We start from the raw sequence: 24378 nt of genomic DNA, 5'->3' as shown, positions 1-24378 counted from the left end.
TCCCGGGCTATTGTGCTGCCCTCTGGCCGCGCACACTCCCAGGCCCCGCCGGGCACGGGCGGCAGGGCTGCGGCTTGTCCCTCGCCAGCTCCGTCGCTAGCCCATGGCTCCGGAGAGCCCGGCGCCCCTGCGAGTAGCCTCCCGGCGCCGCCGCCGCCGCTCCCGGCTGCCCATCTCGCCAGCCCAGGCTCTGGCGGCTGCTCTGTGAACCGCACTCGCAGCCGTTGCAGGAAGGGGAGGGGACGCTGCGATTGACAATCCAGGAGGGCCTCTTAAAGGGGAAGCGCTGTTTGACTGCGGGCGGAGGCTCAAACCTACCAGGGTCAGTCCCTGCGGGACAGGGGAAGGCTCCTAGGCCGGGAGAACCTTTCATTGTAGTAATACACCAGCAGCATTCCGCCTCGGGAGCTCAGCTGGGGCTGCCCCATGTGGCACATGCAAACAAACACACACACAACCTCATCCCCACAGATGCACACACCCGCAAACTTGCTCAGATATGGACACACACAGAGAAGCTGGTACTACTCACATCTACATTTGAGCACACACAAATATGTATACATTCATAGCTGTGTATCATGACCTACACATTCACCTGCGTGCTCAAACCTAGGAAGTATACATGCCCACACAGCTCCACATCCGCTCTTGTGCACACATATACACTCTTGTGCTCAGACCAGCACTCCAAATACCCACATATAACACACTCAGACCTGTAATAGACCTTCATAGGAACATGCTGACAGGCCAATATCCTTCACAAATTCAAAACATGATCTGTATAGGAATAAGGGCAAGGAGTTCCCAATACTCCACTAAATGATAAGCAGGACACTTGTGATGGATCTGCAAACTAGTGGCCAGAAACTAGCATGGTCTTCATGGATTAGTGGAATCCTGTTGCTAGACTCATGTTTTAGTTCTGCAAAATTACAAAAGCCAAAGCTCCCGGGTGGGATGCTCAATCCTCAACTCTGAAACAAGGATGGCCAGTAGCTAGAGTAGGAGTTTGGGAGCTGGATTCTATTCCTAGCTCTGCAACTGATTCATACATCCTTGGACAAGTCCCTTATCTTCTTGCTGTCTCAGTTTAACCATCTGTAATATGATGACAATATTTACTTGCATCACACCACTGAGTATTCTATTTTAACCAGGTACTTATGAATTCATCACTATCTAAGCATCTTACAAAATATACATAAATCCAACTGGACAGTCCTAGAATTCACTCTTCTCTCCCCTTTTTCATGAATAAGAGGGTTTTTTAAAAAAATATATAATGTTAGATTTTGTTTAATGTTTGATACAAGGCTTGTTGCAGGACTGCTATATAGCTTTATATATGTGTGTATGTGTGTAAATACTTAAAAGATAAAGTAGCAGTAGAAGGGATCACGACTATGTAGAACAGTTCCTCCAGTTTGTAGGACCAACGAAACTTCTTATGACTTCTGCTGGTAGCTCTTTACATCAGCTTTTAATAAGGTTCCATAAAGTATCAGACAATTCATTATATTAAATTTGTTCACTAAATTAATTCAATTCATTAATATTTGTAAAGTGCTTTGAGGTCCTAGGAGAAAAAAACACTGCTGTCCACAAAGTTAGCTAAGATTAGCCTTTTATACTTCTGATGTTGTTCAATAGCCCACAAAACCTTTTCACGCATCAAAAATGCATTCTGCAACTGGCTAATAGTGCCTTCAGCTTTGCATTGTTCTTTCTTTTGCTGTTTATTGCAGAGCTTTTACTTTCCCCCTTCCTTCATAAAAATGCCTACCTCAACTAGTACCCAGGCTTCTAACACATATGGGACAGAGATTGATCAAGGGTTACGGATTCATTGACATTACATTTGAAAAAAAAATCCATATAATGACATTTATGTAAACAGCAGTTTTTATAAGGCCATATGCATAACATTATAAATTACTAATCAATAATTTATATGTTTAAATATACAGTTTGGATCTAACTTGTCATTTGAATTCACATGCTGATTTAAGATTACTCAAGTCTCAGTTTCCCTTGCTCTTTATTTCTCACAAAGATGTTGTGTGATAGCCTAAAGTGCATGGGAATCAGGCAGGTAAGGTTTCCATGCCCTTTCTCCCCTCTCCTGTGTATCCAACAGAGTGAGAAAACACAAGAATTCTGATGAGTATTGAAGCCAGAGGCTGAATTTCTGTATGACTCATTCAATTTTAATTAGTATTGGAATTAAACAACTCAGTCTCCATACCTATTGCGGTCTCTGTGTCTGCATCAGGAATTTGGAGGAGCATGAGAAGTAGCTGCTGGACTTCTGAGCAACCCCCAAACACTTTATTTACTCAGAATAGTACCATTCTAAAGACACACAAAACTTTGTAAAGGCAAAGTTATGATGGCAGGCATATAGCAGTGGTCTGAGTGCACATTACTTTTCAAGTACAAAACTGTTATGATTTTGTGGCTATGACTAGCAGTTAGAGCAGCCAGCATGCCCCCTCTAGTGGCACAGAAAATAAACTACAACATGGCTTCTCTACTTCAAGCAAGAACAACCATAACTGACCCTGAGGCACCCTCTTGTGGGCAAAAGCCAGTCACTTTTCCTAACAAACTGTAGCCCTCCCACAGCCGCAGCACTCTCTTCTCACCAAGGGCCTGATCCTGAAACAAAAATCAATGTGCGTTTAATATAAGTGAGACTGGGACCCTAACAGCAGAGTCCTTTTCAAGGAGTTTTTAAACGCAGTCTATCATTTGCCTGTGATCGATGAAAAATGTTTTCTAACAGTGTGTGACTTCTGCACAAGAGCTGGAAAGAGAGAGGACTCCCACTCAGGATCCTGCCAATGAATATTTCTGTATTTCCTGGAATGAGTCAAAGCCTGAGAGGAGACAGAATGGGAATAGACTTATTCACCTATCTCGAATGAACGTGTAGCACAGAAAGGAGAATAGCCTGCACTGGGTTGTGGTGCACATCTGAAATGGACTCTGATCTCAACCCACTAAAGGAATGAGCAGGGTGACTGAGATATTATTTTTCCCTCTTCTCTCATCCATCTATCCTCATGGTTTCTGTTCTGCCCAGGATGTTATTACACTCAGCTTTCCCTTATCTTTCCCATATCTGGCATGGGAGTAGTTGGGCAGACAGAATGGTGACCAGAACAATGTATTCTAACAGATGCATGTCAGTTATTAGTAATAAAGCACTGAATGGATATACAGCACATTACAAGAGGAAAACTGCACTCAAGTCAGTCCTCAAACAATTTATAATCTAAGAGCACAAATTAGCAGAAATCTGACACACAGCAGTAGCACCTCTCTCATGTGACTCACCAAGTGATCCATGTCACACTCACTCAAAGATTAAAGCCTCTTTCCTAACTTCCTACCCCAGAAAAGAGAAAGACATGAAGGCAAAGGACTATAATGTGGTTGTAGCCCCTCTGGGAAACTTGAAGTAAGTCCCATATTTGTTCCCTAGCTCCCAGACCTGCAGAGACTGGGAGTGTCATGAGGGCAGCACACTCAGCCCCTGCTTGAGGGAATGCCTCCAACAACTGCTCCTGATGAACTACCAGGAGGAGAGGTTAGTGTAGCAAGGACCCTGGGATGCAGGGGAGTAAGAACTGAAGGGATCCAGGGTTCTGAGAGGGACATGAAGAACCCTCCTGTTTGTAGGGCTAAAGAGAAATGAAGGAGAAAACTGATAAGACCTGGGATGAAGAAGATGAGGGGAGAAACAGGTGATGAAGAAGGTAAACAAAGAGCTAGAAAAAGTAGGAAGCACTGCCTGCAGAAAAGCCAGTGAGATTCTGACCCTGCAGTTCTCATGCAAGAGACAACTGATGATTATACTGGGAACAATGCACCTGTAGGGACAGCAGGCTTGAATCTTGTAGGTGCTGAGAAATAACAGGAGAGATGTGAATCACATGACCTACTGGCAATAAGAAAACTGACCTTCATATATTCACTCACATGGCAAAACTGATACTAAAAAATAAAATCAATTGCTCTTCTAACAGCTCCTGGCCTTAACCTGAAAGCCCACAACAATATCACTTGCCACAGGGCTGTTTGCTAAATGGCCTGTGATCAACTATCTACTGCTTTGACTAAAAGACATACATACTCATTGTTTAAAACAGGCAATCAGCGCGTTAAGTTCAATTTATTGAGAAAAAAAGAAGCATCACATTTGTATTTGTTCTGAGAAAAATTACTACACCAGCACCTTAGCTTTGTCTTCAGATGGCCCCCAATCACCACCCTTCTCCACACTCTCTGCAACAAAAATCCCCAAAGGAGACAGGCATTGTTGCCAAATGTACTGTGGGGGATTCACCAGCTAGTTCCAGAGTTAATATATCTAGGAATGCTACAGACAGCCACATTCAGAACTGATACAGTTGTCCTCTTTCCTGACATATTACTCACTATATAAAAGCCTTCTTCAAAGCAACTAGGCTTTTTGTTAGAATTAAACACACACAACTAAAATCTAGGCCAGAGACATGAACATCTGCCCAAGAAATTACAAATGAACAGTGGTGTTTACTTTTCAGAGAGTTGGAACCCTTTCCTTGTGTTCCCCTGTCTAAGTAATTCATCAATAGTAACATGATCAGAGTTTCATTTTTACAGAATCAATTATTAATAGTGGGCTCTGTGCTCTGGAAATCTCAATGGGGTTTTCAAGGCAGGCCTTGCAGCATCCATCAATGACTAGGATGGATTAGGCTCTTTCCGAAGGCTATTTATTGTCCTGCTGTTATAAGTGTGATTCTTGGAGGTAGAAGAGACATAAAATGGTAGTGACAACAAGTTACTGTGTCATTTCTGTTACTAGAAAACAAAAGGCAGTTTTCTTCCAAGTTCAGTATTTCCAATACATAGAAAAGGGAAGGGAGGAGCCCTCTGGAACCAAATCTCACTTTCCCTTGAGGCCAAGGTACTGTGTGGTTTTAAAGGACCCGTACTCTTCACAGACATAAGGTGGGAAAGCTGCCCATTTGATTTTCAGAGCAATATCATAGCATTGCTGAAGAGACTGTATCCACGAGTTTTTTGCACAAAAGTCTAACAATAATAAAAGCAACACTTGCAGGGCAATTTAAAAAATATTCTTCTTCCCAGCTTTGTCACTGACTCACTGTGTGACTGTGGGCAAGTCACTTAAGGCCTGATTTTAGAACCATTTTTAGAGGCGCAGTTTTCTGTCTATAACAAGTTATGCCCACACCTCAGCACCAACAGTGAATTGCCAGGACAAAGCATGACTGAACCCGGGATATAAAATTTTGGGGCCCAAATTATTTCAGGCACTATGCCCACAAAAATAGGGGCCTAGTTTGAAAATCAGGCCTGTTATCCTTGTGAGCTTCAGTTTACACCTCTGTAAAATGACGCTAATACTACTCACCTACAATATAGTACCTCAAAAGGGGGCTTACGTGACAATTCATTTATGCTTGCAAAGCATGTTGGTTGCTTCTGCTGAAAGACATCATATTATATACATATATGGTATCCTCCAGTACAGTAAGCCACCCCTTCTACTCACCCATCCAGTAGTGATTCAAACCCAGTAATCACAAAGAAGTTAGATATGCTGTCCACTGAATGGAATGAGCATGGTTTAAGGGAGCATCTATTCGTCATCCTCATGAAACAGTTTTGAGAGATAAACAACTACACAGAATATCATAAGGTCAAAACATTACATATTTGGATCGATAACTCTACACAGGCACACATATTCACCTCCTCCACCAAATGGTACACTCATTTTCTGTGCCAACAGGACTCGCATGGTTGCTAATGACAGCCTTGTCTGAAGAGGAAAGGAAGAGAGAAGTTGCTAAGAGAAGTTGCATACATACAATTCCATGAGACTGTTCTAATTTACGCTGTGAGCAAAACAGAAGATGGGAAATACAAAGGCAGCTTTAAGCCATATTTCTCCTCACTTTCCGCCCATCCCTATCTAAATGCAGGAATGGAATAACTGAGAATCAGGCCCATTGTGTCTGATTATTTTTTATATTATTAAGGTCTTTCTGTTATTTTCCTTGGTATGTTTTGAGGCATTGGGCTCCAATTAGATTGTTACATTCAGCACCCTGTTTACTGATGCATGTGTAGTGACTACATGATGGGGTTAATAATTAATAACTGTCCTAGGGTCTTCTGCTTTCTTTCCGTCCAAACCATTGTACTATGAGTATACTGTACATTATGGGAAACATTCTGCTCTCACTTATGCTGGTGTAAATTCAGAGTGATTCCATTGGCCCTAGGGCTTTGTGGACATCAAATTATTGGTGAACAAGATTTCTGGAATGGTGGACTGATGCCTTGGTTTGATTCTTGAGGGCGATTCGTTAATTGACTCAGAATGTTTATAGTAGTTTTTTATGGCTCTGAGTTTTCCTGGTTTCGTGTAGGTGAAAGTTTTACAATACATCTTTTATGTTTGGAGGAATACTGCCTATTAGGTACCTTAGGCTGAATGTTACAAATCAGTGAGAGATTGCCTTGTTTAAATTCCTTCTTCCTCTCTAAAATTTGTTCCAGTAAAGAAGAGTGTAAGAATAATGTAGTGTGTTCTATATGAAGTTTAAGTCCATTTCTTTATGTCAATGTATGACCATAGATATCAGCTAGTTCCTTTCAACATACTCTTGGGTGTTATTTCTTGATGTTTGCCTTGTACTTTTGCTGTATATGCTGAAGTTCAATAAGCAAAACCAATCTGATCAGAGATTTATAAACAATAATCATGCATGGTAAAAGCGGTCTCACAAATACTGATCCAGCAGGTATGTAATACAGTTATTTCTGACAATACTGTGCCATTTAAATCAGCAGGGACAACTAACAAGGTTTAAACAGGAGTCCCTACGGCACCAAGTCGGGGCTGCCCACACTGCAGAAAACTCTCCAGCACAGAGTTGCTTTACTCTATTTCCCAATGCCTCTGATTTTCATACAATCTGTTCCATGTTACATGGGTCTTGTTTTAACACATGATCATCCTAGCTCCTAAAGAATCAAACTTATAGGGGTAGGGCAGAAAGGTATTTAACTCTTGGAAAAACAGAGGAAACCAGGGAAAGTGCATGACCTGACAAGCTCACCAGGATGTGGCAATCATGTAGAGAGTGCTCGTTCTGCAACAGCCACTCAGTTAAGAGACCTGCACACAGCAAGCACGTTAGGGTTTCTGTATTGGAAAATTCTCACTCTCTCTTTCTATGTAGAAAGAGTGCAAGTACACATAAACACACACCATTTTGGTAAAAGTAATATGAAAATAAGGACAAAAATCCTTCCTTTTCAGTGTTGCTTCAATTCAGCTATGGAGCAAGCTGCTCCTAGCATCAAGGGACTGGAACACTTTTTCCAGCCAGGGTAGTCAAACCAATTATATGCCCAGCCACAATATAGCATCTAACCTTACCAGCTAACAGTTGTCTAGCATGGAGAGGGGTGACGAAGTTCATTACTTCGGCTGTAACATGCTTCAAAAAACCATGTCCTATCTATATTATGAACAAAAAGAGACATTAGAATATGTCACTTATAATAGCTGTGACTGGTTAGACTTGTAGCGTAGACGGGATCTATGAAAAACAAGTGGAGGGGAAAGGGTATACCCACTTCCTCTTGCAATTACAGAATACATGGAATCGGATTCTCCTGTGCCTTGCACTTTCTGTTGCCATTCACACATGCACAAAGAGTGAAAAATTATAATATTCTGGTTATATATAAAGAGCTGGTACTATTTTACACAGATGCACATGCTTATATAAAGCATAAGGCCGAGAAGAATCAAGCCTTTGGAATGTTAAGCAGAGATGGAATTAAACTAGAAATTTCAGATCTGGACTTCCACAAAGTTTTGGAATATTTGGATCCTGGGTTCTGGTTTTGCCCACCTGAAATGTCAAAGGCAGAAACACAGTGACACTAGATCAATAAAAAAATCATTATCAGAATTTTGCTACAACCTCATAAACTTCCTTTCCTATCAGTGTTTATATGTTCTCCTTTACTATACCTATTACATAATTTCACAGCTTTCTCCATTCAATGGAATCTCCCTTTTTGATTTTTACCCTGAAGTTGTATCCATAGGACCAGATTCTGATGGCAGGAGGAAAGATCTGCCACCCATTCTACAGAGAAGTAAAGGGGAGCAGGATTAAGGTCTTCTTTCAGCAGACTTGATATGCTTTTAAAAAAATTATAAAAGCAAAATGTAAAAACTGTCTCAGACCCTAACTCATTAAACAGGAAAAGAACAATTACTTACTTGTAACTGTTGTTCTTAGAGATGTGGATGCAGAAATGTAGTCAATTCGGGGGTGAGGGTGGGTACGTGTGCGCGCTCAGCATGCTGGAGCCAGATATGTTTTCCGCAGCAATACCTGTTGAAGTGATGCACATTCCCTGCGCCTCCTTATGACCCCACCTGAGGCTATATAAGGGTGATGCTGTCCCCATCTACCTCAGCTCCTTTGTACCAGCCAGTGGCCTAAAATTCTGATACAGAGGAGATGACAGGTTGGTCATGGAATACACATCTGTACCCACATCTCTAAGAACAAACAGTTATAATACAGGTAAATAACTGTTCTTTCTTATTCGAGTGGATGCAGATGTGTATTCCCTTCAGGTGACTCACAAGCAGTATCATAGATGGCAGGGCTTGAACTCTATTTGAACAGTGACCTTGCCAAAGTTTGCATCTTCCCTTGAAGCTCTTGCGATCGCATAGTGACAAGTGAATGTATGTATGTATGTATGAATGTATGCATGCACATATATATGTAGGACCAGGCAGCAGCCTTCTGAGTGTCCAGAAAAGGTATATCATTGAGAGAAGCTACAGACATCACTTAAGCTTTGAGTTGGACAAAGAGACGTTAAGGAGGTGGAATACTAGCCATATCATAAACAGTGGTAATAGCAGTGATCCATCTACAGACTGTCTGGGTCAAGACCACTTGGCCCTTCATCCTATCCTCGTAAGAAACAAAATGTCAAGGAGAACATCTAAACAATTACCTCTGTCTATGAAAAAGGCCAATGGCCATCTTACATCCAAGGTATGTAAAACACCTTTCTTCCCAACTGACATGCAGGTTTGGAAAGAACACAGGACTTAGATATAGCGTCTTATTAAGGTGGAATGTTGACACTACTTTAGTTAAAAACTTTGGGTGAGCCATTTTGTCCTTAAAAAGTGAGTGTACGGAGGGCCTACCACTAATACTTGCAGCTTGCCAGCTCTCCTCACAGATGTGATGGCGATAAGGAAGGCCATCTTGCAGGACAAATGTGCCCAGGAGCAAATAGCCAAATTCTTCCCATGAGAGTGGCTAACATTGTGTTCAGGTGAACTGATGCTTTTACAGGTGGAAACAGACAAGTCATTTACTTGAGAAACTTTGTAGCCATAGGATTGGAAAACACTATTCTCCCCTGAGTGGCAGAAATAGCTGCCAGGTGAACCTTCACTGAACTTAAGAAAGGGCCAGAACATTTGTCCTGGACACTCATCCTTATTGACTGAATCCCTTGAGCAGAAGTCAAAAGTGAAGAACACTTCCACTTAGCTAAATAGGTGGATCTAGGTGATTGTTTCCTTCTGTTACGTAAACTCTCCTGGAACGTGATGAAGCCTCTCTTCCTGGGGGTATGTGCATATCCCTTGGGCCCCCATGAACCACCCAGGTGAGCATCCCAGCCTAATGTAGAAGTGTCAATTATAATTGTCCTAGTTGGAAGGGGACAAGAAAAGGGATTCCCCACACATACAATGTCCTGGTCCATTCACTACTCCACAGAGTGTAAGACTACAAGAGAAACTTGGACTAACTTTTCCAGATGCCTGCTTGGTTGGTAAATCAACTTTAGCCGTGTTTGTATGTAAAGGATGAAAATGCAGTCTGGAATGCATGGTCACGTACATACATGGAGCCATGTGACGTACCAATGTGTGACATGCTCTGGCCATACTGGACAGGTGAGACCTGAGGGACACACAAAGATTGTAAATGGTCAGAAACCTCTCAAGAAAAAAAGGCCCTCGCTACCATAGAGTCAAGCAAAGCCCCAATGAATGTCAGCCTCTTCCTGGGCACTAATGTGGACTTCTCTTTGTTCTGCATGAGCCCTAGCCAGTTAAAGAGATGGAGAATGAATTGGAGCTGACTGAGGACTTCACAAAGTGATATGCCCTGGATGAGGCAATCATCTAGTAAGGGAAGATATGTATCCCAATCCTTCTCAAGAATGCTGACACTTCTGCTATGCATTTCATAAACACATGAGGAGCTGACAATAGGCCAAAGGGAAGAACTGTGTATTGATAGTGTCTCCTCACTACCATAAATCTGAGAAACTTCCTATGACTTGGTATCACTGTGATGTGGAAGCAAGCACTGCAAAGATTGAGGGCAGCAAACAAATTGTTCCAATCCTGAGGGGGAGGATAGATGTCAGGGAAACGATGTAGAATCTCATGTATTTAGTGAACTTGTTGAGACTGTAAAAGTTCAAAATGGGCCTTAAACAACACTTGGACTTGGGAATTAGAAAATGGCCAAATAAAACTCCTTTCCTTGAAACTGTATAGGAATTTCTTCCACAGCCCTTACAGCAAGCAGTATCTGGACCTTTTGAAGGAGCAGAGGCTTGTGAGTTGGGTCCCTGAAAACGGATGGGGAAGGGGGAATGGAAAGGAATTGGATTGACTATCCCAGTCTCAAGGTACTTAGTACCCACTTGTCTGTCATTATCCAGAAAGCAAGATAGTTTGCTCCCAAATGGAGAGACAATAGTGTGTGGATTGTGAATAATTAGGTTGCTGTCCTCATTGGAAAAGTGAAAAGGCAGATTTTGCTTGCAGATGTCTGAGAATGGGCTTGCTGGTTGGAGTCTGAGCTAGTGGACCTTCTTCTCTGAGGTCTATGCGTACTTTTCAGCATGTCATCTTGCCTAGTAGAAAGGATTTCTATAGTACTGCTAGGAGTACTGGGTATGCTGGGAGTTGTGTACGTCTTTTCTTGGACACTGGGACATAAACTCTTAAGAAGCAGAGGGTTGCTTAGAAGTCTTTTAAAATGAGTGCAATATTTCACCAATTTTATCTGAAAATAGAAAATGCCCAAAGGGAAGGTCTTCTATACTGTTGTATGTTGCAGGCTATCCCAGAGTTATATAGTCACGAAACTCTTCACATTATCATCATTGCCGAGGCCACAGTCTTTGAGGAACCATCTGCAACATCCAAGGCAGACTGAAGAGATGTCTTTGTGACCAGATGGCCCTCTGCCAAAAAGGCTTTGAACTCTTCCTTGGAGTCCTCGGAGAGTTTATCTGTAAATTTTGATAAGGCTCCCAGGTACGAAAATCATACTTAAGTAACAGCACCTGCCGATTAGCTATTTGCATTTGGAGAGATAACTTAGAATAAATCTTTCTGCCCCAGGCCATCATTCTTTTCAGTTCTCTTTCTTTGGGTGCTGACTTGAACCTTTCTTGCCTTGACTTCTCATTGGCAGCCAAAACTACCAGGGAATTTGGAGACAGATGAGAGTAAAAGACACTTGAACCCCTGGGCAAGCACACCATCGCATCTGTGAGTGCATTTGGCTGTGGAAGCCAGCAAAGCAGGTGTATTCCATAACACTTTCGCTGGCTCTAAAAGTGCCTCATTTACTGGGAGGGCTACCCTTCTTGAGATTGCAGCTTGAAGAATGTCCAATAGCTTGTAGGTATTCTCCTGTAAATAACTTGGAATATATACCAAGTGCAGAGGCCATTCTTCTAAGCACATCCTGACAGGATTAAAAATGCTCTGGGACTGGCAAGAGTGAGCCTGGGGAGGGAGAGGATAAATTGACCAGAGCTGAAGTAGCCTCCTGAGACAGAGCTCGTTCCTCCAACATGGCTCATCTTATTGAGCTGGTTGTTCAGAGGGGAGAGCTTCTAGTTGCTCTTCCAGTGCACAAGGCCCTGATGTGGATGGTTCCAGGGACTTTCTCCTAAAACAGGCTGAAGATCAAGATCTGGAGGATCTAGGAGCCATCCAAGCATTCTATATTGTCACAAGTGGGATGTGTGCAGTCTGACCTAGTGGTTGGAGAGCGAGTTAAGGAGGCAGGCAGGGTCAGGTTACCAGGAGATCAGAGTCAGGCAGTAGGAGCAGGTAGCACAAGGGAAGCAGTCCTAAGCAGGGAAAACCCAACTGCATGGACAACTTCCTCTTCCTGTGTTTTGTTTAAACACAAGCAGAGAAAAAAATCAGGACTCCCATTGTTCCACCTATCAGATCCCAGGACTGGAGTTCTCTGTTGGAATTCAGCTTCTGGTTCTGGCAACTGTTAGCAGGTCACTGGGTGGCAGGTCAGAACTTCCTGGTTCCTAAGAGTCCTGTAGACCAGGGTTTGAGATGTGCGACCCCTGACACATATAAGCCAACAGGTCATTGGAGGTCAAAATGTCTCAGGCCACACTGGCCTCTCCTTGTTATTGGAATGGTACTGATTCCAGTTCCAAGGGTCCCCCTCTTAAGGTGACCTAGATGGTTTACTAGACTTTGCATGCCTTGGTGGGGATGGAGAGGAGCTAGACAAGTCTGACCTAGATAGGCCTTCTGAATAATCAGTCAGCATACCAGTGCCCAACCAAGTGGGGCTATTGGATGGCCCAATCTGTCCAACTCCCAGCAGGGGGAGGTAAGTTTGGTACCAGTGGTGATACTGCAGTCAGTACCATAAATTTATCTCGGGACATAGAAGGTCTTGTTTCTAAGTCCAGTACCAAAACAGGCTCCAGAGGAGGTGATGCGTAGCCTGATGTCTACACCCAAACCCAAAACTGAGGTTGCAGTCAGTGCCAACACTAAAGAACATCCAAGAGCTGATGTAGAGGACACCCAGGCACCAGATGGTGCAGATGAGACTGTCTTAGACTGTCCCCTTAACCAGTACCAGTGCTGATGCTGACAGCATTCTCTGCTCCAGTGCCAAAGAGGTTGATGGTCCAGAATAGCCAGAGGTAATACCAGCCCCACGGACTCCTGGATCAATGGCAAACCAGGGATAGATAGGCAGAGCAGGTCATTCACCACCCCAAGTGTCTGTGAAGTTGTAAGGATTGAAATAGGTGGCGCTGAGACAGCATCCACCAGTACCAGACTTGATGGCTGCTGAGAGGACAGATCCAGAGTCGATGGTATGGTACCAGGAGTTGCTCGCCTAGCTACTGGGGAAACATGGGCTTACAGCCCTGCCCTACTCTAGGTACCCTGTGAAACTCTGTGTTACACCAATCCCCTATTTGCGGTGGAAGAGGAGCCTCTCTTGGAGCTCGAGTGGCTCTTATTAGTCTTATGGGTCTGTGTGCAAGGAACCCAGAGAGAGAAAGACTGACCTCTCCTTCTCCTTGGAAAGGAGTCCAAGCCCAAGAGCCTGTCTGAAGTCTTTACCATAGTAGTGACTGACTGCATACAGCGCAATCTGGCAGGGCACAAATGCAGAGGCAGACCTCATGGCCTATGCTAGGAGATGCTGCATAAGGTGCAGATCCTGGAAATCTGAGTGTGTTTCTTGAAGGAGTGGCAAATGCTACACTTCTCCTTGATATGTCCTTCACCAAGACACAACACACATAGGGCTTGTCTTCACTAGGGGCTAAATTGGTGCTGCTGCGATTGATGCAGTGGCATCGATTTAGTGGGTCTGGTGAAGACACAATAAGTGGACGGGAGAGTGCTCTCCTGTCGACTTCAGTGCTCCACCTCAACGAGAGGCAGAAGCTCTGCTGAAAACTACATCGACTTAATATATGTAAGTTACATAACTTAAGATGCGTAACTTACGTCAACTTAACCCCCCCTAATGTAGACAAGGCCTATGTGTGTGTGTGTGGGGGTCATTATTAGGAAGAGATGCCCCACGTGAAGGGCAGTGCTTGAAGCCCAGAGAGTGCTCCATGCCATTCTAGAAATAAAAAATGTACAGAAAAACCTATCTAAAGGGTGCTAACTGATAACTTCATTAAATCTGTAAATAGCTAAGAGCTAACTATGTAGCAGAAAAAAAAGCATGAGGGGAGAACCACATGGGAAGTTGCGACTCAGGCCATGAGTGATAAGAAGGGACTGAGGGGGGTCAGGGTGGCATCAGCCTCATATAGCCTTGGGAGGAGCCATGAGGAGGCTCAGGGCATGTCTGTCGCTCTGATGAGTACTACTCCAGCACACTGATCACACACACACACCTGAGTGGAATTCTGGTCTGCATCCATTCGAAGAAGAATATGTATAGACTTAAAAATTACAAAGGATCGACAGATATCCTGAAACCAGATATCCTGACCCCAGATACAAGAGGAATATTTCTCTCACTACTATCATGGTAAACTAGGTATGCTTAAGTGCAAGTCAGCATAATTTTGTACAAGGATTTTGTGTTTAAAAGATAAAATAGATCAAATGCACCACAATAATCAGCACTGCCATGGGTTTTCTGCTCCCACAAGAATGGGGCCAGGACTTCACTGTCCAAGATTCTAGAGTTCTGGTAGCTACCAAGAACACAAAACAAGTACAGAACATTGTTTACAGGTCCTCCTGGTAGCAGGAGGAAAAGTTGGGTTGAGTCCATCCCCTTAAGTAAAGGCAGCTTGCCATCACACAAGCAGTCTCCCCCTTGCACAGGGAAGGTTTATGTACCATTGTGCTGCCTGCACAAGGTGAGCACAAAGCAAGGGGTAGAAGAGAGATCATCTGTCTGAAGGCAAGTTGCTTGAATCATTTTCAGCTCCTCCATTCTTTCCTGAGATAAACTGACTTTCAATCTCTCAACTGGAAGCTACTTGAGAGCTTTCCCTGCTGCAGGTGTACGCACATGCAGATGGAGGTGTGATGCTTGCAGAAATGACTGGCAGCTAGCAGCAGTTCAGGCTGGCTTGGCTGTTGCTTTCTGGAGTCTCAAGTGAATTTCCTTCTATTTCTGTAATGAGGAAACCAAAGGAAACCATAATTAATCCATGTAGAATCACCTTCCTGTAATAAAGATGACAGCGACCAGATTCAGCCTTCAGTAACACTTGTGCAACCACACATAAGAACCAAGAAAGACAAAAAATTAGGTCAGAGGTTGCGCTGGTATAAATGAGGCAGAATTTGGCCCTCAAGAAACATCCGCACTTCCCCAAACTTTTAAGTGATTGAAGTGTACAGGGAAAGTGAAGTTGAACGTACTGATGAGGTTTCCTGCCCCGATCTGGACCATGCGACCATTGCTCTTCTCCAGCTCCTTCAGCATAGACTGTTCAAAGGCCAAAGCAGCAACTCGAGAAAAAAACTCCTTTACATTTTCCCCTGGGAAACAGGAGAGAAACACCATGTTTTACAAACCCACAGCTAAGCAAGATCAAATATACAAATATGAACACAAACCACGGGTCAAACTGGAGAGAAAAGTGATAGTGTGCCACCCTAAAAGTGCTCCCCACAAAGTGAAAGTATACTCTGGATCCCCACCACCCCATGGTGACGCTTTCTCATTTCCCTCCTTCAACCACACATACAAATACATTTTTGATGAGCAGCAGTAGAGGAAAGTTGTGGTGCAATATAGCTTCCTATGGCCCCAATTTGAGCACTGATACACACACACTCAAGCACTTGTGCACCATCGTTTATGAATAAACCTAGACAATGCATAAAAATACAATGCACATTTCTGCAACCATGACTGTACAAATGCACATACATACAGCCATACAGAACCATTTCGAAACACACATCCTCAAACACATATATAGCCTCATGTGCACATGACCAACTGGTGTGCACATAATCAGGGGAACTTGATACCCTCTTTCCCAGCAAATGGCACTGGCCACACTCAACCAGTCTCCAATGCAGTGACTAACCTGTTTTTGCTGAGACAGACCAGTATTCAGCCTTCATCTCATTGGCAAAGCGAATGGCATCCAGTTCTGTCCGCTCACATGCGGCACCTGACTAAGAAAAACAGCAGGGAATCACTTTGTCTGTAACATAAAGCAGGCACAATACTCCCAGAATATATCTGGGGTAACAGTAACACAAAGATGCTACCAGTCCCTACATTGTGAGGCTTTCACAGGGGTCAGTCCTTTCTTTTCCTGGCCTTGCCTTAGAGCTTGTACACCAGGACGTCCCATATATCAAGACAGAACTAGTGAAAGAAAACAGCTAGATAGATATTTGACAGGGGAAATCACATAGGACTTCTTTTTAAATATAATTCTCCCCCTGTATTCCACAGCAGTGAAGCATCAGATAGCAGAAGTGAACCATTAACAATATGGTAGTCTAGAGAGCTATCAGATGCTACCTTCAGGTGGTTATTATTATTATCATAGCAATGAGGAGCCCTACTCAAGGACCAGGACCCCATTGTGTTAGATGCTATACAAACACAGAATAGAAAAGATAGTCTCTAAATAATTCTAAGCAGAAAATTACAGGAGCCACCAACAATAGGGCATTAATAATTGTGAAGGTCCTTTCTCCTTTCTCTTCCTCCTCCATCTGTCTCATGTTGCTCTCCTAATTTCACTCCTCTTTCTAACCCTTTTGTTTTTACTGTTTTCTCCCCCGCCCTGACTTTTTTTGCTCTCTTGCTAGTCTTTTTTCCCTCTTAATCTGCTTTTCTGTTATTGCCTTCTTTTTCTTTCCCTTCTATTTTTATTTTATTTATTTTTAATTTCTTGTACCTTTATTTTCATTTTAAAAGACTTTTTCCTCTCTTAATTTGCTCTCTATGGTCAACGGGCTACAGATAGAAATTGACTAGTATTGTATAATCCCAAAGCCCAGTCCTGCAAAGTGCTTAATTTAAACATGTGAGTAACCCCAATAAAGTCAATGGAACTACTCAAATGTCTAAAGTTAAGTATTTGCATAAGCAGCAGCGGGATCAAGACCCAAGTCAGTTTCCCATTGCCACTGGCTACATGTATTAAGAGCTTCTCACTGCTTCAGCCACTATTCACTGGCTGACAATTACCCAAAGTGCATCTGGGAGAGTGACAGATGATCAGCAAGCACCTCAAGAGTATTAATAGGTGGGGAGTCTAATAATCAGCCTATTGTACCTGCTGACAACTTTCCAGTTTTAATCCAATATTCTCCTGCCACACAAGACAAAGTCCTACATGCCTCCAAACAGAATTTCTTCTTACTTCCAGTTCCACCTGAGCCCAGCTCGTGTCCCCTGACCTCTCAAACCTGTTTAACTTTTTCTGCTACCTACCCTATCTGCCCTGATACACGCCAGAAGATTCTAAGAGCTTCTCATGTTGTAACTGACAGGAGCAAAGCCTTCTGCGGTGCATTAGCGCTCCTTCAGACAGCCAAGGAACTGATGGAAAATAAGTGGGCTAAGGAGCTTTAGGGATATGAATAGCATTGCAGGCAGCAACTGAAAGAAAATATAGCTAAACAGCAGGAAAAGGGTGTTTACTTTTGAATCTTTGAATTTTGACAGGGTGGTGGCTAATGAAGGAGATAAACTCAAGTCTGAAGAGGCCAACTGCTCCCTCCTCCTTTTGCAAATGACCCCCTCAAAGAAGCAGGGGGTGGGGACATAACTGAGCTTTTAAATCCGTTGTCTACAAAGCAGTCTTTAGGGGTGTTACCATGGCACTGAATCTTCTCAGGTCTTAAAACTTTGCTGTGTGTGATTTCAGGTGTGTTTGGTAAAGCTGTGCCTCCATCAGAACAGGGAGTGATTTGGGGACCTCCAGCACTCTAGACAATGTTTACTCTCTTCCATTCTGTGAGGCTTACTGCTCCAGGTCTACATGACCCCTCTTTGCTTTGGAGTTAATACAGTTTGTTTCTCAAGATCTTTGCAGCAGCTACCACAGATTGTGGGGACTCAGTACCTGGACTTAACTTCAAATGGAAATTCGCTGGAGTGGGTTAGGAGAGACATATTTTATGAACCGCTTTTGTACTACTTACCACTAAATCTTTCTTTGTTCCAACCAGAAAGATGAAGCTGGACCCTGGCTCATTCTCCCTCAATGCATCCTCTAGCCACTGCCTGAAACACAGAACGGAAGGAGTAAGATGTAATGAGAGAGGAAGAAAGAGGGCAAAGAGGAGTGAAAGAAATAGAGGTATATGGGGGAAAGGGAAAGAGACAAAGAAACCAACAACAAAGAGAATGAGAGAAGAGGAAGATGCCGATGTGTCATGTGCCTTTCCCACTAGAGAATAAATGGCTTGAAAGCTCCTCTGGATACACGCTTACCATCTTGTGAAAGTAGTTCTTGTTTCAGCCAACCTTGCCCACTTTAGAATGTAAGTCCAACAATGATCAGAGCCCCTAGAGAAGGAATGCAAAAGTGCCACAGTATTCACCCACAGCAAGGGATGTAGCCAAAGTAATGGTGACACTGCACAGAGATAAGGAATAAGATGCAAGAACAGGAAGAGAGAGTGAGAAGCAGAGATAGAATGAAAAAGATGAATGATGAAGTAGAGAAGAAGAAAGAGAGTGAAGGAAAGCGAGAGAAACTCCCACTGGGGCAAGAATCTAATGGAAGAGATCACTCTGAAGCTGTGCCTGATTCTTATCTCGCACCAGTTTTACACCTGTGAAATGCCATTGACTTAGGTGGAGTGATCTTTGAGTTATCAATGTAAGAGAAAGAAAAATTAGGCCCACAGACTTCAACCTTCTTCTACCAAGCAGAGACACTATTTAATAAAATGATATTTGTACACGCTGCAGACACTGCAGTACTTATGACTGATCTGTGCAAGGTAGTCTCTCCAGTATCCCATTCCCTCCTTTACAGCCCACATTCTGCTTTAAATCTAAGTACCAGAATCTTTTCTATCAGAATCATCACTACAGACAGTACTGGAGTAAGAAAAAGCTAGTTGGTAAGTAGAAAGCCTAGGAAATGAGTAACATTTGAGACACTAAATTATTCAGACACATTGGCTAAATCCACCCTTCATTTTTCTGGCTTAGTAAGATACCTACACATAAAATCAGGCCCAGTGAATTTTAATTCCCAGTTCAGTTTTATGCTGGAGACCTTTTACTAAAATCTCAAAGACTTGGCCAGGAACTTACTTCGTGTGATCCAAAGTCTGGATATCAGCCAGATCAAACACTGTTATAATAACTGCAATAAAAACAGCACAGAAAAAATGATTAAATGAGACAGTGGATTAGAAATCTTACGGATTCAATTCAGTTCCTGAAGCATACAGTGAGAGCACAGTTCATTTGATCCTGACTGTGAAGTGCTTTCTGACTTACTCACCCTCTGCTCCTCTGTAGTAAGCAGATGCAATGCACTTGAACTTTTCCTGACCTGCTGTGTCCCATCTGTGCAGAAGGAAAAGAGAAATTTCAGGTCAATCAAACCCAGTGCAACCTGAGCAAACACACTAATGAAGCAATAGACTGGTACAAGTTGGAGAAGAATGTGATACCAGAGAAGCTTACCATCTGGAATATGTTACCCATTAAGTACTGTTAGACATCCTGTAAAATGTAAAGCACCATTATTTTAATGAAGGCATTTTAACCCTGTATTTGCTATTCTCAGAACAGACATGATTTAGCCTTGGGGAAGCCATTTAGGCCCAGATCCACAAAGGGTCTTAGGTGTTGCAATGCTGAGCATCACAGCATCTAACTTTTAGGTGTGCAGAAAATCACAGTAACACCATTATGAGCCACAAAGCCTGAGTTAGACGCCTAGACTCCCTGTACTCTCTCTGACTCAGTGACTATTTAAGTCTATCTATCCATAGTGAAAAAGTCACTGGCGGAAGAGACAGAGAGATTGGTTCTGTAGCCCAGTGATTAAGGCAACAACTGAAGGAGGTGGGAGACTCAGGCTTCAATCCCCCTCCTCCAATTACTCTTTAATTATTTATCCAAACTAGAACAGCTTCAGCAGGAGAGACTGAAGTAGCCTCAAAGCTCAGTGGCTAGAGCACTCTCCTGAGAGGTGGGAGACCCCCCCCCCACGCACCATTCAAATCCTTTCTCGCACTCCAGCAGAGTCCCAGGCACGTGTACTAACCATTGGGCTAACAATTATAAGGTGGAAAGCACTACTTCCTCCTCCAGCAAAATTCTGAATGGGACCCAATACAGTAGATGGTCTCGGACCAAGCCTGGCGGATTGGGCCCTGCACATGATTTAGGCAGACAAACACCTATCTTCCCCGGTTTGTAGATTAATCTGGGGTTTAGACAGGAGATAGGCATCCAGATACTTAGAATGAGGTAGAAGTGTGCATGCCCAGAGGCAGAAACTTAGGTGCTGAGGGAGCTTTCACCCAGAAAACTTTAGAGCCAAGTGAATTTAGGCATCTACAGGATTTGGAAAGAGTTTTGTGGATCACAGTGGAACCAAAACTGGCATCTGAAGATGAAATTTAAGCACCTAAGTCTGCGGTTTGTGGATCTGGGCCTTAGTGCTTGATCCTACGCCACTGAGAGCTTTGCCACTGACTTCAATGGGTACAGGAGCAAAGCCTGAATCTCATAAAACCAAATTCTGTATTCATTTACATCCATGTACTCCCACTGAAGGCAACAGAGTGGAATAGATGTAGCCAAGGATATAATTTGCTGCTCAGGGCTTAATTCAATCTTACAGGAAGACTGAGTAAAAAGAAAGAACCCAACTAAAAAATCAGACGTGGTATCTAAGGAGAGTGTGGGTGGTACAATTATAAAGCTTTCAAAGACAAGGAACCCAACAGTTTGAGGTTTATACTAAAATCCTGAAATTCTTCAGTGCCCAAGGACAGCAGGTGTTTCTCACACTGCACAATGTTGTATGGAATATAAACCAGAGGTTTTGATACCATTAAAGCCTGTAGCAATTCAAGTTCTGTTCAAACTGTAGGCATGTAAGAAAGAAAACAGCTGGTACTATAAGGTTCCAACTTACATCTGGAGATTATATGGCACTCCAGCTATTTCAAACCGCTCAATTTCAAAATCTACTCCAATGGTTGCCTTGTAGTCTCGATCAAAAATATCTTTACAAAACCTGCAATGAAAAAGGTATTAGGAGAAAGCTAATAGCATGGTGTTTTTTAAATTTTATATCATGCCTCAGTATTGTGCAAGGTGTGTTATATAGGGAGGAGTTGAATAACTGTGGAGCAGAAGTTCAGTCACATTGTATTTCAAAAATATTTACCAAATCAATGAGAAACAAATTGATAATGAAGAGAGTAGTTACTCTGAGTAAGGATGAAGTAAATGAAACATAAAGGGAAAACTATAGTGGGCTTCTCTAAGGGACTGTCTACACTGAAGCGGAGAGCGAGCCTCCCAGCCCGGGTAGACACACTTGTACTAACAGGCCTTGAGCTAGCATGCTAAGAATAGTAGTGTGGATGTCGTGGTCCCAGCAGAGACTTGGGCTAGCTACCCAAGCTCAGATCCAGACGGTTAGGTGGACTTGAGAACCTGTGTTGCCTCCCAAGCCGCAATGTCCACACTGCTATTTTTAGCATGCTAGCTCAAGCCCCACTCTTAGGGAGTCTGTCTATCTGTGCTGGGATGCGTGCTCCCAATTGTAATGCAGACATACCCTAACAGACCCCCAGGACTGGAGAAAATCAGAATAAACTATTTCTTGACTATCAAAGAAATTAAAACCACAGAATACTTCATTTATAAGGGATATCTGATAGGTGGCAAATATAGATGAATATGGATCACATTAAGTAGAGAAAAATGAATTATCCAAAAGGATGAGAAACCATCCAGAATCTACTTCTTACCAATATTTAGGAACTGACTGAAATTGTGAGGATAGTAAGGAAGCTATCGTGATAACAAGCTATTTAAATTCCATATCCTGATACTGTCATCACACCATGAAGTATAGAACTGGCCTGAGGATTCTGGGAAGTATCAGTGAAATTAATGCTTCAGGGTCCTCATGCTTAACTGACTCAGTTTATACACAAAGGTGTGAGAGGAATCTCTGGGCTCCCAACAATCTCCTGCAGAAGTAGAAGTGGCCTGAGCTGCTTCTATTGGGGTCAGTGAATAGGCAAGATCTTTTAAAAATGTTTTAAGGAACAATTCTCCAAACAAGACTGAGAATCTGAGGGCCACTCCAGCCTTCCAAAGGAAATGTTGAAAGCCCCATATCTTGGGATCATTTAAAACGAGACTGGTCAAAATATCTGAGAATATACCATAGAGGGAATAATCCTGCACGGCCAAAAAGGACTGATCAAGGTGCTAACAGGGATTTTCTATGATGCTGTAGTGAATTTTAGTGCCTATAATTGTAGGTTTTCTGGTTTTCCTTCAGTTTAATGCCCAAAAACCATCTTTAGACAGACAATGTGGGGCACTGTGATCAGCAGAGGGGTGAATAGAAATACTTAATATTTTTATTACTGATTTAATAGAAAACTGAAAGTCCTTACTACAATGAGGCAATCATCCTGAAAACATAGATGGTAAAGGAAGAGAGTCCAGCATGCAGAGAAATTGGTATACATTTAAACAGAAAACCCAATCTGCTGAGATATACTGTACCTGTTGATGAGGCTGGTTTTCCCAACATAGAGGTCTCCAACCACAACCACTTTGGATATTTTCAGCCTGTAACAAATATTTTGTTATTGTTCAGTAATACTAGGGCAGGTCTACACTACAGCCTAAGTCAATATAACTTACGTCACTCAGGGGAGTGAAAAAGCACCCCTCCCCTGAGTGACGCAAGTTTGGTGCTGTTCACACCGGCACTATGTCAGTGGGAGATGCTCTCCTGCCAACATAGCTTCTGCTTCTTGCCGAGGTGGAGTAATTATGCCAACAGGAAAGCACTCCCTCATCGGCATAGCACGTCTTCACCAGACACGCTGCAGTTGTGCTAATGTAGCTCTGTAGTGTAGACTTGCCCTTAGTTTCAATATTCTTACCATGTAATGGTGACTTAGGCTCCTATCCAGTAAGTTGTAATGCACAGGCAGAGTAGTATGCTTTCGCAGAATGTGTGCAGCTGCAAGAGTCCGCCCTAGCTTAATCAACTGCAGTATCGGAGCCTGAATTTGCAATTACTAAAGGAGGAGAAGGGAGGACCCTGAATTTGCAATTGCAAAAAGAACTGGATACTGTGAGCGGAGATAAATACTGTGTTTCTTACACTGTACAGTTTTTCTTAAATTGTAAATTCTTTGGGGCAGAGACTCTCTCCTACTAAGAATGCTTGTACTGTATGTTTATGTGTGTGTCCAGGTGTGAGCATCTGCACTAGGGTGATCAGACATCCCAATAAAAGCAGGACTGTCCCGATTTTTAGTTATTTGTCCCGCGTCCCGACCGATGCACGGTCGGGACCCCATTTGTCCCGATATTACGGCTTTGGCTGCTCCGGCGGGTTTTTTGTTTTGCTTTGGCAACTCAGCTCCGGCCGCTTTTTTTTGTTTGTTTGTTTCTCCCATGTCTCCCAATATTTTGTCCGTTTCATCTGGTCACCCTAATTTGCACATAACGGCATATAAGAATCTGTGTATTTGTGAGCATTTGGAAATGTGCGGCCTCAATCCTGCTGCCACTAAAATCAACAGCAAGACTCATTGACTCAAATGGCACAGTATCGGGTCCTATGGACCTGAACAAGAAAATAGCTTATAATGACTAATCTACTGTGAGATTTATCTCTGGAGAAAACACATCATTTAGTGCCAAAAGATTTCCTGACTATTTGGAATAGTATTAATCTGAGGCTGGCTTCAAATAATCCTCTTTGCTCTGGATCCTCCCACAGGAAGCAGCGGATGGGCTTTAAGTTACTCAAGTTGTACTCTTAATACTGTAATTTTGTATGTCTTTAAGGAGCTGCAGGTGGGTGGGTAACTGTGACTGATTTCAATGAACTAACCTCTGAATGATAATTTAGTGTCTCCTGTGTGTATGCTACAGTAATAGCTTAGTAGATTTAATAGTTTTATACTGAATTTTTAAAAGAGAAACAAATCTTTTATTTAACAATCTATCAGGTTATATCACGGCTCCATGAAATTCTGATCCCTGATTATTAACTGCTGATGATATGATACTTGATGAAATCAGCTCCATTAAAGGCAAAAGGAATCAAAAGAAGAATATAACTGTTTGAATATGTGACTTCCATTAACTCCTAGTAGAACAAAATACTCTGGGGCTCACACACTGATGGAACATGAACAGAGACTTAATATATGGTCCACCGGTCACTGAATTGCTCACACTATTTTGCTGCATGCGAGGAGAAATATTCCACATAACTAAAAAT

At 42.8% G+C, this 24378-nt stretch overlaps 1 protein-coding gene across 2 annotated transcripts in view; it reads right to left on the bottom strand.

Moving 5' to 3' along the window:
• Positions 1 to 1313: 1313 nt before the first annotated feature.
• RAB36 (RAB36, member RAS oncogene family) overlaps positions 1314 to 24378 on the bottom strand; it is a 32854-nt gene continuing 9789 nt past the window's right edge. For both annotated transcript variants that reach the window (XM_073313723.1, XM_073313724.1), the window contains 9 exons: positions 22638 to 22703; positions 21022 to 21123; positions 19372 to 19436; positions 19179 to 19230; positions 18053 to 18134; positions 15973 to 16063; positions 15296 to 15415; positions 14940 to 15044; positions 1314 to 8554 (listed from right to left, as the gene is read on the bottom strand). In XM_073313723.1, the coding sequence (XP_073169824.1) occupies positions 14980 to 15044; positions 15296 to 15415; positions 15973 to 16063; positions 18053 to 18134; positions 19179 to 19230; positions 19372 to 19436; positions 21022 to 21123; positions 22638 to 22703 (643 nt within the window). In that variant the 3' untranslated portion in view covers positions 1314 to 8554; positions 14940 to 14979. The remainder of the gene's footprint in view (positions 8555 to 14939; positions 15045 to 15295; positions 15416 to 15972; positions 16064 to 18052; positions 18135 to 19178; positions 19231 to 19371; positions 19437 to 21021; positions 21124 to 22637; positions 22704 to 24378) is intronic.

The sequence above is a fragment of the Lepidochelys kempii genome, chromosome 15 (assembly GCF_965140265.1).
Source record: "Lepidochelys kempii isolate rLepKem1 chromosome 15, rLepKem1.hap2, whole genome shotgun sequence".
NCBI lineage: Eukaryota > Metazoa > Chordata > Testudines > Cheloniidae > Lepidochelys > Lepidochelys kempii.
The sequence above is the reverse complement of the archived record's forward strand: the minus strand, read 5'-3'. Positions and strand labels throughout refer to the sequence as shown.